The 13,506-nt window shown below is 36.8% G+C and overlaps 1 protein-coding gene across 1 annotated transcript; it reads left to right on the plus strand.

Moving 5' to 3' along the window:
* The first annotated feature begins 830 nt into the window (after positions 1–830).
* On the plus strand, positions 831–9,182 carry LOC134821891 (E3 ubiquitin-protein ligase TRIM71-like). Its single transcript, XM_063832706.1, has 15 exons — positions 831–1,022; positions 3,554–3,706; positions 3,951–4,096; positions 4,462–4,595; positions 4,891–4,990; positions 5,147–5,298; positions 5,454–5,547; positions 5,801–5,952; positions 6,101–6,336; positions 6,511–6,620; positions 6,795–7,087; positions 7,216–7,356; positions 7,542–7,673; positions 7,847–8,007; positions 8,272–9,182. Exons 1-15 carry the CDS (start codon positions 850–852, stop codon positions 8,399–8,401), a joined length of 2,307 nt encoding a protein of 768 aa, XP_063688776.1. The 5' UTR covers positions 831–849; the 3' UTR covers positions 8,402–9,182.
* Positions 9,183–13,506: the final 4,324 nt, after the last annotated feature.

The following is a 13,506-nucleotide window of genomic DNA, read 5'->3' on the forward strand; positions in this document are numbered from 1 at the left end:
CTGTGCACGTGCACCTGTTGTGTACTCGCAACAAGCACAGTAATACAGAGTGCTTGGTTGCACTTGGTTGGTCACTATAAAGCGATTGATTGCATTTTTATCCACTCATTAATGGCTTTTTTCTCGCTGATGTTCGCTCAATTTGCTCCTACTTGAGCTTCACAAGTACACTGCTGGCCCCGTCGAAATGCCTGTGAAATACCGTCAAAACTGATTATTATTACCGACCATAATTTGTATTGATAAACACACATGCCCTAAAATGAAGTTTCATACCCTAGTTGTGTTTCATCTGCATAAAAAGTGATAAAAAGCTGAGAACTATATTTTGACGCACCACTGGCCCTATTCGACCGGGCCGGTAGCATATTGCACAACTGAATAGATCGTCGTAACTGTCTTGTTAAGTTGTTATAAAACACTTGGTTCCTGGAATTAATTTCTCTTATTTGTGCTCTGCACTGTATTTATGAAGTGTCATTCATTCCTCTTAAACAGTTCAACAAGTTTATTATTCAGTTGATTAAGATTTCTCATCAGTTGTTGATTAGGCTGTATTCATGCGCAATAACCATTTTAGAGAAGAGACTTAGTGTCGTTGGACAGTTGATGTTACATTATATTACAATGTATAAGCGTTGAGTTTGACGACATATTTAATATTTGCGTAGTTTTATGAGAGAAATAGTTTTATCGGCCTTAGCTTTTGAAGCGTTATTTGAAACTGCATTAATTTGATGTATTCTAAGAAACTTTGCTCAAACTCTAAGGTAACTCTAACAACAAAAAACAAAAACAAAACTGTTTATAAATTCATCTCCACCTATATAGTAAGTGACCCGTTACACGATGGTCGAAATCTCGAAGAGAGAATCAGAAGGAGAGGTGATCAAGAGGAAGGAATTCAACGAGGATGGCAAGGAGGTCAGGACCGAAGTAGCCTCCCCACCACCCAGCTCAGTCAGGGCTCAGAATATCGTCCAACAAGTTGAGAATGGAAGGGAGGAAGTCGTCCAGAAGAAGTAAGTTACACGTGACTATTTATGGGTGGGGGTGCTTATTTCGGCTTTTTTTCGATTGGTTATTTTTTTTTTTCGAATAAACGGCTAATATAGTAATATACCCCCAAAGTTACTAATGATTTGTAATATTAAATATATTAATAATATTATTAGTATTAGTTTTATTAGTAATTTGACCAAAACCCATAATCATGGGTAGAGTGGACCGCTGCCAGAGTCTCTCTTTCCAAACAAAAGGAACTGATATTAATATGAATAACCGTCCACAAATGGAAAATGATACGGAGAATGAAATCGCTCGCTCGCTTTTCCCATTCATTCACAGCTTACGAATTGTAATAAGTTTCGATTAATTACATCAATCGCATGCTGTAAAAATCTCTTTGGGTTGCTTTCGGGTCGATACCTAGTATTTCGGGATAAGGGTGATAGTTAGTGTCCAATAAGCTGATGTTTATTGAATCTTATTGCCGAGTACAGCTACCTTCGGGTAGTTCTTCTTAATCTATTACAATTGTAAATGATTGGGAAAAGCGAGCGACCTATTTCATTCTCGGTATCTTTTCGAATTTGCGGACAGTTGTTCAAATTAATATCATTTCCTTTTGTTTGGGAAAGAGAGACAATGGCAGCGGTCCAATCTACCTATGATTATGGGTTTTAGTCAAATATCATCTCTTTTTGATTATAATGTCAGGGTACTTTACAAAACTGAAAACTTATGAAAACTCTTTTGGAGTAAAAGCAGCCAAACTATGGAACCTGCTCCTCAAGGAAGTTAACACAATCCAAGTCTTGGAAACTTTCAAATCCTTCCTTGCTAAATTCTTGAAAGGGTTCCCGGATACCCCGCCCACAAAAGGGTATACCGCCATCTTCTGGAATGGACTCTACAAAAAGATCTAAGCCATGAGGAGTGATTGGAGGACGTACTTGATACTGTTGTCCAGAAGCGATCCCTGCCGAACCTACCTAAAGTAACCTAAAGTAAAGTAACAAAGTCGAGATGTAAATTCATAACTTCATTAATAAGGAGGTAATTTCAACAATTTCGAAATTTTACCTTTGAAAACATTTCCTTGTGCAATGTGCATGTGTTTAGGTAAGCATATCTGTCGATCACTGACTGAATATGCCACTTTATACTCATTTAAGTTGGCATTAAATTCATATATAATGCCATTTAACTGCCGTGGGAAAGCAAAATTTGTTCGAAATCACGAATGAGCAAAATTCTTACCTTTCACACGTGCAAACTTTGAGCGGACGTTGCGTGCGCATACAATATTTAATCACCATAAATTTTTGCATATTGGTGTTTTATATATTGTTTGATAATCATGCAAAGTTTCAAAAGATTTCAAATAGAACCTTGGATCACAACGGGATTTCAAAGTTGACAGAAAATGGTGAAAATAGCAATTTTCAGTGATTTTAGCAATTTTATATCAATTTGGGCGTGTCCCCACGTGTGCAACTTTTCGATTTTTAACTTTATAACTAGCCTAATGCACAATATAGACCTATATAAAGCAAAACTGAGCTCCACAACCCAAGGGATGGCCCAACACCAGAGAATACTATTACTAAATCACAACTTTTGTATTTTTATAAAATTATTCTTTCAAAAAGCACTAACTTCAATAGTGAATATCTTTATAAAGGATTTTCATAATACTTGAACAATTATCTAACTTCAATACGTCCTCAAATTTTGAGTTGTTACTTTGTCTAAAATCAAGTTTTAAAAACGGTTAACTTGATGACGTCATCAAGTGGTAATGATGATGTTAAATTATTCTTTCATATAATGTAAACTGAAGTCCAAAAGATTATCTTCAAGACCTGGGGTCCGAAATGGCTGTATCTTAAAAGCGTTTGAATCTACGGACACTTGAATATAACCTATAATTAACTGCCAAAGCGTATAATGTCTATCTATGCATGATACAGGATGCACTACATGAAGAATTCGTTGTAACTTTGTTTGAAAAGCATTAATATTTGTTTACAGTCGATTTGGTCAACATTTAGACGCCCTGCAAAATTTCAAATCTCTAACTCAATTTTATAACATGGTTTTTAAGGCACCTGAGGTTTTTACCGAATTTCGTAAAATAGTGCTGGCGCGTATTTTATGCAAATTTCTTAAAAATATCCACATAACTAATATTTATTCCTGTCATCTTTGACGGCGAATTAGAATGTGTTGAATTAAGAATAAACCTACCGAACGACTTCCAATGAGCCTTAATACCTGAAAAACAGTAAAGGCGGTATAGTATGGGAGGTGTAAAAGGCACGGTCATGCTTGCCAGCACTGTGATATTAGTGATGTTAGTAGTAATATATTATTAGTATTAGTAATAAGTAATCTAACCCCTAATCCCCACTAGATAACTCTCCCTCCCCCAGAGTAACGTTATATATATCAGTAATATTAGTAATATATCAGTAATATTAGTAATATATCAGTAATATTAGTAATATGTTAGTAATATTATAAGTACTGATATTATTACTCCCTTCAGAGTAACGGACGAGAAACTAGCAGCTCACATGTGGAATGAGCTAGAGTGCCCCATCTGCCGGGACCACTTCACCACCCCACGTGTCCTGCCCTGTCTCCATGTGTACTGTGAGGCTTGTCTTGCTCAGGCTGCTGGGTCTAACAGCTACGTCGTGTAAGTTGTCTTAATTAATTATGTTAATTATTTTAATCATGCTCATCATTATCATCATCATCATGATTATGTTGCTTCTTCACTCTTTTCGTATTTGATGTATTTGATGTGGCCAAAACGATCACAGTATGCGAATCAATTTCTGTCTTCAATTAGATTATTCTACTCGCTCTGAGAATGAAGGCTAATTATGATAATTTGACTAATTATGTTAAATAATGTTGTTTATGTTCTGCTCCTTCAGATGCCCCATCTGCCGTAAGGAGGTTGCCCTCATCAACGGAGATGTAAGGAACTTCCCCAAGCACAACATGATTGAGAACCTCATCCGTATCCTCACCCTCAACAAAGAGAAGGAGCACAAGTCTTGTGATGGCTGTGGAAACCGAGGTAATTAGTTGGTATAATTATAATACATTTATACTAATTGGATTATTCGTGAGTTATGAATAAATTAGAAGCAACTGGTCGAAGAAATTCGTTTAATTATCAAAATTAGTTGAAGAAAAGGTCTGGGTTTTTGATCTGATATTTTATTTGATGTTGTGATTTTGAATACATTGTGTTTCATAATTCATTCCAAGATGTACCAGGAAACCTATTACCTTACGAAATAAATTTTATAAGAAAATGCAAAATACGATGAAATTTTAATAAATTCAACCTAAAAACTAGTGTAAAGCTACCAAATATTTCTTAATGTACTCAAATCTGTTAAAAACAACTAACAATTACTGAATTAAACTAATTTACAGGTGCTGAGTTCTGGTGCGTAGAAGCTGAAGAAGCTTACTGTAAGGACTGTAAATCTATTTACAGCTCCCTAAAGTACACAAAAGATCACCACATCTTCAACTTTGATGAGCTCATCAAGGATAGGTCCCTTCAGGTAATTAGGAATTTAAAGTTATTTAATTAGAATTATCAGGTCTAGAATCTTCTACCATAAACATCATCTTAGCATTTATAATAATTGTCCGGTTTTATTTTCGACGTATTATTTAAATCATAATATAATATGTTCTTGGCTCTAGCTGCTCTTATGAAATTCAAACAATTAAATGCAAACAGTTAAATGCAAACAGTTAAATTCAAACAGTAAAATTCAAACAATTAAATGTGTTTCTTACCAAAGTTGCACCACACAATATCACATTAACACTAACTGTTTTCTCCGTTGGCAGGCTAACCACAGAATCCAACTGTGTTCCAAGCATCCTGAAGAGACACTGAGACTGTACTGTGAGACTACCAACGAGTGCATCTGCAGGGATTGTACCCTAGGTACGATTATAATTCACTGTTATTTATTTCTCCTTTACACGCTTGTGGTTGCGCTTTTAGTATTATATATTGTGGATTTTAAATCGATAAAAACATAAATTTGTACTATATTATATATGTATTTACTTGTAATTTAGTAAAATTATCTGTCTTAAGGAGAGTACAAGAACATGAAGGTGAAGCCAATCAACGAGATCATTGGTTCCCATCGGGACAACGTCAAGGTTGCTCTTGATGCCGTCCAGTCTAAGCTGAAGCCTCTGAACCAGAGCATCAGCATTCTCAAGGACGAGGAACATGAAATGAAGGTATGTAATTCCACATATCTGTCTGATTAATTTCACTTTCACTAACTCTGACATAAGTTTCGATTTCGTTTTTTTGCCTTCATTTATTTACACTCGTGAAATATGTGCCGTATTGCTAGCTCTGTAGATAATTCTAATAACACATCTTTGTCCAGGAGCAAGCCAAGAAGGCCCAGAACGACATCAAGACCATGATTGAGCGGGTACAGAAATCTATCAAAAACAGGGAACAACATCTCCTTAACACAGGTACTATTGAAGTGCATTTCTAATCGTGCATTCTGTTTGCTTTTTACTTTAGTCCTAGAGGAAAAATTCGAATGGTATCTAACAACAAATATTTTATATTTTTACTATGGGTCACTGATCAGCTTCCGATTGAAAAATGTTGTAAGCCCAAACTTTTGCACACTGACTTATGGACCACTCTGTGTTAACACCGAATTTCACAGGATACTCACATAATTTAAATGAACTCCTAAATAAACCTTTTGTATTTCAGTTGAGCAGATGAAGCAAGCTAGTGTGTCCCAATTGGAAGCCAAAAGGGAAGAGTTGACCGTTGCAATGCAGTCTACCCAGGCCGGTTGTGACTTCGTCGCTAACCTTCTTAACGACGGTTCCGATGTTGATATCTTGGGAATGGAAGCTCAGGTAAATATAGTAACCATAGTAACCATATTTACCATATTCATTGAATGATGAACATGAATATGTCGCTCCTCATTTAACTATCAATGTAGATCGTTCAGTGAAGTAATTAAGTCCATACCCAATTAATTAAATTTTGTCATAATTTCAGATCTACGAGCGAATGGAGGAGCTGAAGAATGTTGACCTTGACATTGGTGTTAAGAGGAAGAACATCGAGTTCCAGAAAGTAAACGAGACCATCATCACCACCTTCATTGACGGACTCGGCAAGTTTGTTGTTGAGACATACAACGCCCAGCCTATCAAGGAAATGAGAGAGAGGACTTCCACTGGAAGACAAGGAGCCAGCAGTCACGCTGCAACCAGTCATGGGCGTCCAATCAGGTATTATTTACATCTGTATTTCTTATGCATCCTCAAAAGCTCAAACCTCATGTAGAATCCGGCACAAGTGACATGATCACAGAATCTTACGATTGTTCGGGCAAATATTATAAATATTCTAGAAGGAATAATTCCTTATTTCTAAAATTATCTAACGAACTGTTCTCTATTTAGCCCCGGTGAGTTCTCAACTCTGAGATCTGCTGTTGACGGTGACGAGGACCATGTCAAGGGTTTCGGTGAGGGAATGGGAGACAATATCACTGACCATTACGTCGGTAAAGGTGCGTGATTATTAACTGTTTGGTGATTTAGCGATGATTTGCAGATAGTTGTGTCAACTACGATTGTCACGATTCTTCATCCATCTTTTACATTAATTAAAAATGCTATACAGTACATAAATTCTTCTCGATGATCCAAAACTCTCGCGAATTCTAAAAATCATCATTCCCCAGGTGTCCGTGCTATCGGAGCTCAAGGATGCAAACCTGGAACTGGAGTATGTGAATTCAAGAAACCCATGGGAATCAGTTTCGACAAGTCGGGCAACATGTTCGTAGCTGACACAGAGAACAACCGAGTACAGTGCTTGAAGAAGAGCGGAGTATTCTCTCACATCATTGGTGCTGGAAAGCAGGGCAGTGGCAAGGGAGAACTCAGCAACCCTACTGATACAGCTGTCGACAGTCAAGGGTTCCTGTATGTGGTAGATTCTGGAAATAGCAGACTCGCAGTATTCACCACTCAGGTACAAGCTTACTTTCAATTCTCAAACTGTTTAATCGATAAAATGTTTGAACAAACTTTGCCAACGATAAATTGGAAATTTAAATCCTTCGGCTATTTTCAAAAAGATGTTAACACCTGATTCTTCAGGGCAAGTTTGTTAAGACTATCGGAAGTGAAGGAAAACTAGAGGGACAATTCAACAATCCTCGCAAGATCTGTATCACTAAGGACAACTATCTGATTGTTACTGATTCTGATAACAACCGTGTCCAGATCTTCGACAGCAGGGTAATTACTCAATTATTAAATTAGACATTTATCATCAATGATAATCGTGTTATCAACATATCAATTACTTAATCAATTGATTGAAACTCAATTTAACGAGTTGTTGTAATAATCAATTAATTAGTCAATTAACCAATCAATTTATTGATCAATTAATTAATTAATTAACCAATTAATTTTTACAGGGTAACTTCCTGAGAGTAATTGGAGGTGATGATTACAATGACCCCAAGGGACGCCTTCACCAGCCGGTGGGTGTGTGCTGTGATTCTCACGGTCTCATCTACGTCACCCAAATGAAGCCTGCTGAGATCAAGGTACAATTTACAGCACAATTATATTCCTGTGATGAACTCGTGTAGATTTTGTGTTTTTGCGCGATCGTGGATGCAGATTGTCATGATGATTTCAAACAAAGTACAGGCGAGGTTTTTGCCTTTATACAAAATGCACCTATTTAATTGATAAATAATACGCAACTTCATTCCAGATCTACGCCTTCGACGGTGGATACATCGGTCATTTCGGAAAAGAGGGCAAAGGAAAAGGAGAACTTCTGGGACCCAGTGACATCACAGTTGACGCTCAGGGCGGTATTATTGTGTCAGAATGGGGTAACTGCAGAATCTCCATCTTTGACGAGCGTGGCCAGTAAGTTGACTATATAATATATTTATTACATTTACATAACATTATATCTGACTTTGACTATAGCTTTTGATTTATGTTGCTATAATTCATAATTGCTCCTTGAAATTCAGGTAATACTTACTTTAGGTTACTTTAATATGTTCTAGATTCTAGTGCTCAACGCTAAATTATGTTCAAATATTGCGTGTCCCTCCCAAAAGTTGGTTGGGAATTTGTGCATAATTCTTTACAAGTTGGATAATTTTTAAATCTATTTAATTTCAGCTATCACGGAAAATACGGAGTACGAGGAAAGAAGTACGGACAATTTGACGGTCCTTGTTGTGTTGAGCTGAACCAGGATGGTCGCCTGATCGTAGTGGACACCTGGAACCACCGTATCCAGATATTGTAAATCTGCACAAGGTGCACGTGCTTGTATACGTGATGCGCGCGCAAACGTCACACACACGTGGGTTTACACGTGATGTGCGCGCATACGTCACACTTGTGCTAGTCAGTCACGTGATGTCTGTGTATCAGTCACGTGACTGAGTGACCACAAGTAACGGGACACTTACGTGACCGTGAAATGTCACAATTGTAAACTCTCAATTTTGTATACCTTGGCCTCATATACCGTGAAGGTTTCACTTTTGCACCTTCAGAAATGTCTGAAATAATTTTAGATTTCTTAAATTTTTGAATTTGCCCTGGTTCCTATTTTTGGATGGAATTGTTCGCCGTAAGTGTCCACCCTGATGCTGCCTTGCCACTTCTATTTGGGGACGATTAAAATGTGCGGTTTTAAACTGTTAGTTTTTGCAAATATTTGTCATTTCTATCTACAATCAGCTGGCGTGATCTCAGTGTGATGCATTCTAAAAAATTTGAATGCTGAACACTTAACACTCTATTACATTTAATTGTTATTGTGTTTTTGGATTTGGCGAGAAAGTACAGTCGTGTTGACATGGCAACTTTCATTCAAAAGTACGAGTCACTGGGAAGCTTTACGGTTACTAAGGGGCCAATCAGCTTGTAAACTTGCTCTCTATTTATTGTATAATATATTCGTGTTCATAGTTTTCCATTTATTTTATTCTTAATCTTAGCGTCGAAGATCAAATATTTATGTATTTATATGTATTCAGTATTGTTAATGTCATTACTTTTTCTAAGATTAATAGTTATGATATGGTCGTTTTCTTTTTTAAAGTTTTTTATCCCAAGGCCATCATTAATTAACTACCGAAAAAGTAGCTCCAGATTTATTGTCGTTCAATAGTTGGCCTAGGTTGCAGCCAGCTGAAATTTTTAAAAAAATTCTTCTGCGTAACCCCCCCCCCCCCCCCCCCCCCCCCCCCCGTAATCAACCGTAAGCATTTGGAAACCCCCTCCCCCGGCCTCAACGATTTTGGGTTTTTTAACCGAATTCCGTATAACTGATTTGACCAAAACCCATAATTATGGGTAGAGTGGAGCGCTGTCAGTGTCTCTCTTTCCCAAACAAAAGGCAATGATATCAATTTGAATGACCGTTATCAAATACAAAATGAAACCGAGAATGAAATCGGACGCTCGTTTTCCCACTCATTCATGGCTTACGAATTGTAATAAGTTTCGATTTATAACATTTAATCTATTTCAATTGTAAATGAATGGGGAAAACGAGCGTCCGATTTCATTCTCGGTTTCATTTTGTATTTGATAACGGTCATTCAAATTGATATCATTGCCTTTTGTTTGGGAAAGAGAGACACTGACAGCGCTCCACTCTACCCATAATTATGGGTTTTGGTCAAATATCATCTCTTTTTGATTATAAATATAAAGTAAGGGTACTTTACAAAGCCGAAATGTAAACTCATAACTTCATTAATATTATTAAAGAGGTGATTTCAACGATTTCGGAATTTAACCTTTGAAAACATTTCCTTGTGTTTAGGTAGGCATATCTGTTGATAACTGACTGAATATGACACTTTTCAAGTCGGTATTAAATTCATATATATAATGCCATTTAAATGTCGTGGGAAAGAATTTATTCGAAATAAGAAATGAGAAAAATTGCTCACCTTTCGCACGTGCAAACTTTGAGCGGACGTTACGTGCGCATCCAATATCAAATCACCGTAAAATTTTGCATCTTTGTATTTTATATCTAGTTTAATAAGTGTGGAAAGTTTCAGAATATTTCAGGAAGAACTCTCATCACAACGGGACTCCAAAGCTGATAAAAATCGTGAAAATACCAATTTTCAGTGATTTTAGCAATTTTCTATCATTTTGGGCGTGTCCCCACGTGTGCAACTTTTCGATTTTCAACTTTAAAACTAGCCTAATGCACAATTTATACCTATAGAAAGCAGAACTGAGCTCCACAACCCAAGGCATGGCCTAACACCAGAGAATACTAAATCGCAAAATTGACGTTTTTATAAAATAATTCTTCAAAAAAGCACAAACTTCAATGACGAATATCTTTATGAAGGAACAAGCTAGAAAAACTTTCCGGTAGATTTTCAGAATGCTTGAACAATTATCTAAGATAAAAATTCCCTCAGATTTTGAATACAATTACTTTTTAATGGTGTAAAATCATTTTTAAAAGTTATTACTTTGTCAAAAATCAAGTTTTAAAAACGGTTAACTTGATGACGTCATCAAGGGGTATTCATGACGTCAAATAATTTGTTTATACAATGTAAACTAAAGTGTAAACAATTATTTTCAAGACATGTGGTCGGAAATGGCTGTATCTTTTATACTTTTGAATCTATGGACAATTAAATACAGGCTACAATTGACTGGCAAAGCGTCTATCCCTGAATATATATATATATATGTATATATATAGATAGATATCACGACAATCTGTCGTAAAACAGGGGTTCTAGAAAACCCACTTCCCGATGCTCCTGAAACCCGAAACTTTTTTTGCAGTCGATTTGGTCAACGTCTAGACGCCCTGAAAAATTTCAGATCTCTAACTCAATTTTAACATGGTTTTTAAGGCACCTGAATATGGCGATTTTGGGTTTTTTACCGAATTTCGTATAACAGTGCTGGCGAGTATTTTATGCAAATTTCTTAAAAATCTCAACGTAACTATTTTTTATTCCTGTCATCTTTGACATCAAATTAGAATGTTTTGAACTAAAAATAAATCTGCTGAACGACTTCCGATGAGTCTTAATGCCTGAAAAACTCCTACCGGAGGCGGCGGCCTTCGGCCGCCGCCTCCGGCCGGAGTGCACGCTTCGCGTGCACGAAAGAGGCTTCCAATGTGTACCAAAGGGGGTACAATAGTAAAGGGGGTACATAGTATACCCCAAATAAAGACACCGCTCGTGCTTGCCAGCACTGTGATAACACTTTGTCATACGTTGTATGACCCGCCGCGCACGAAGTGCGCGGCTCCCCCTGTATCGTCAGAACGACCGTGGGGGTCGCAACGTGATACAAATAACACTCAAACACTAACAGTGCTGGCGCATATTTTATTTATGCAATTTAAAAAAAACCTCCACACAACTATTTCTTATCCGTGTCATCTTTTGCATTGAATTAGACTGTTGAACTAAAAATAAACCTGCCGAACGAATTCCGATGAGTCCTTATCATTATGCCTGGAAAACCAGTAAAGGGCCGGGGTATAATATGTACTTGTAGTATAGGGGGGGGGGTACGTATATTAGAATATTAAGGGCGACAGCACTGCGTGATTAATTAACATTCTTTTCGTCCGGCGTGATCATCGCGTATTAATGTAAATGCAATCAGACTATCATGTTACCTGGGAACCTCAGATTAGTATATCAGGCGTATATAATAAATTATATATAGGCGGAATGACAGGCTGAGCGCGGCCCAGTAAACCATCATGAAGATAATTGTGTCGGGTACGTTGTTATTAATAGGCGGTGCACGATAAAAATAAACTTGCTCGGATTTTCAAAATTTTTGTACCATCGTTTTCTAAAGACTGTGAGAATTTTCACAGTACCAAATTTATTATACCTTTTTGGAATGATCAGTGAGTTTCGCCTAGGTGCCATATTTGATGGTGCGCGGCTTTTGGAGCAAAATTCGGTGTAAAAGTCGCGTAATTTGACGAAATTCGTTGATTTTTGTCGTATTATTCTGTCATATCTTCGGTTCCTGAACATGAATCATGCTGAAAATTTGTCAGAACCTTCCAATCATACTTAACTACCGAAACTAATTTAGTTGGGAGAGATTGGCCTTGATTAAGAGGTCTAAAAATGACAAAATAGGTATAAATTCGTTGATAACTCAAATTCTGACCATCAAAATTGCTCAAACTAAATTTTAATTAGGTTCAGTAAAATATAAGTGTTTACGTAAGCTAACCAAATTTCAACAAAATTGTTATATGGGAAGTATTATAACTTTTCGATTGTTTCCAAAATAATGTGCTGGCCGAAATAAAAGCTTAAAAACCATTCAATGGTCAGCGCGCGCGTCTTATTGTCGATGGCGCACTGCCTATTATTAAATTCATAGAGAAAGCATTATTTGGGGAATTTGTCCGGTAATTTGATTGGATACTATTAGTATTAATGTTGTTTAAAGTAATTCTACTTGCATCGATAATCAATCCCTATCGCAAGATCGTACGTTCGCGTTTCTTGGCAACGTTACGCTTACTAGGCGGCGCTCAGCCTGTCATTCCGCCGCGAATCGCCATGATTTAAATTATTATGAACATAAATATAATAGCCGGTGTCCCCAGGTAACGTTGTGCCACTGCATTGAATATTGCCTAACCGAGCTTGAATCACATACCTGTAATATTATATTGTAAGTGTAAAGTGTAAACCTTATAGTTAGTGTTATTTAAACCTTGTAGTTGTATAAGAGTTCAACTTCAAATTCAAGGTCAGATTCGATCTTTCATGGCCGCAAAAATGGCAAAAACTATAAATTATATCGCCTTCCAGTTCCAGTGAAAACTGAATTATCCTTTAATTTATTGGGAGGAGATTTTGTAACACATGTGCCAAATGAACAGGTTCCTAATATAATTTTTCCCTAAAATGTTAAACACAGATTCTGGAGAATCATAGTGCATGATTTGTAATTTAACTTCAAACTGGGACATCTTGTATAATAGTGAATAAATGATACAATAACTTATAGTAACAATTAACAATACATTACTATGTACATATTATTTATATCATAATTCACTGAAAGATAAAAAACGGGGTTGTAACAAAGTTCTAATTAATATATAGATGTCTACAATTTAATAGACTATTCGTGCTCATGCTTTAAGTAGTCCATGATCGTTCATATTTGTTGCAAAAGTGATAGGGGTCGTTTACATATTACGTAATCAATATTTTAATTACAATTTGTACCCCCTCCGCTCCCCCCTCCGTAATCAACCGTAATCAACACCCAGCCCCCCCCCCCCCTCGACTGACTACGTAATATCTGAACGACCCCATACCTCTCTTGATAACTATCCTGATAATGCTGCTCCGTCCT

Source organism: Bolinopsis microptera, chromosome 10 (genome assembly GCF_026151205.1).
Source record: "Bolinopsis microptera isolate Bmic1 chromosome 10, MBARI_Bmic_1.0, whole genome shotgun sequence".
Lineage (NCBI taxonomy): Eukaryota > Metazoa > Ctenophora > Tentaculata > Lobata > Bolinopsidae > Bolinopsis > Bolinopsis microptera.

Excerpts from the sequence above, each read along its gene's own strand:
- LOC134821891 (XM_063832706.1), top strand. The coding sequence starts at position 850 with ATGGTCGAAATCTCGAAGAGAGAATCAGAAGGAGAGGTGATCAAGAGG. Across the intron at positions 4,991-5,146 it reads CTGCAGGGATTGTACCCTAG|GAGAGTACAAGAACATGAAG; the intron begins GTACGATTATAA and ends ATCTGTCTTAAG. Across the intron at positions 6,337-6,510 it reads AGTCATGGGCGTCCAATCAG|CCCCGGTGAGTTCTCAACTC; the intron begins GTATTATTTACA and ends TTCTCTATTTAG.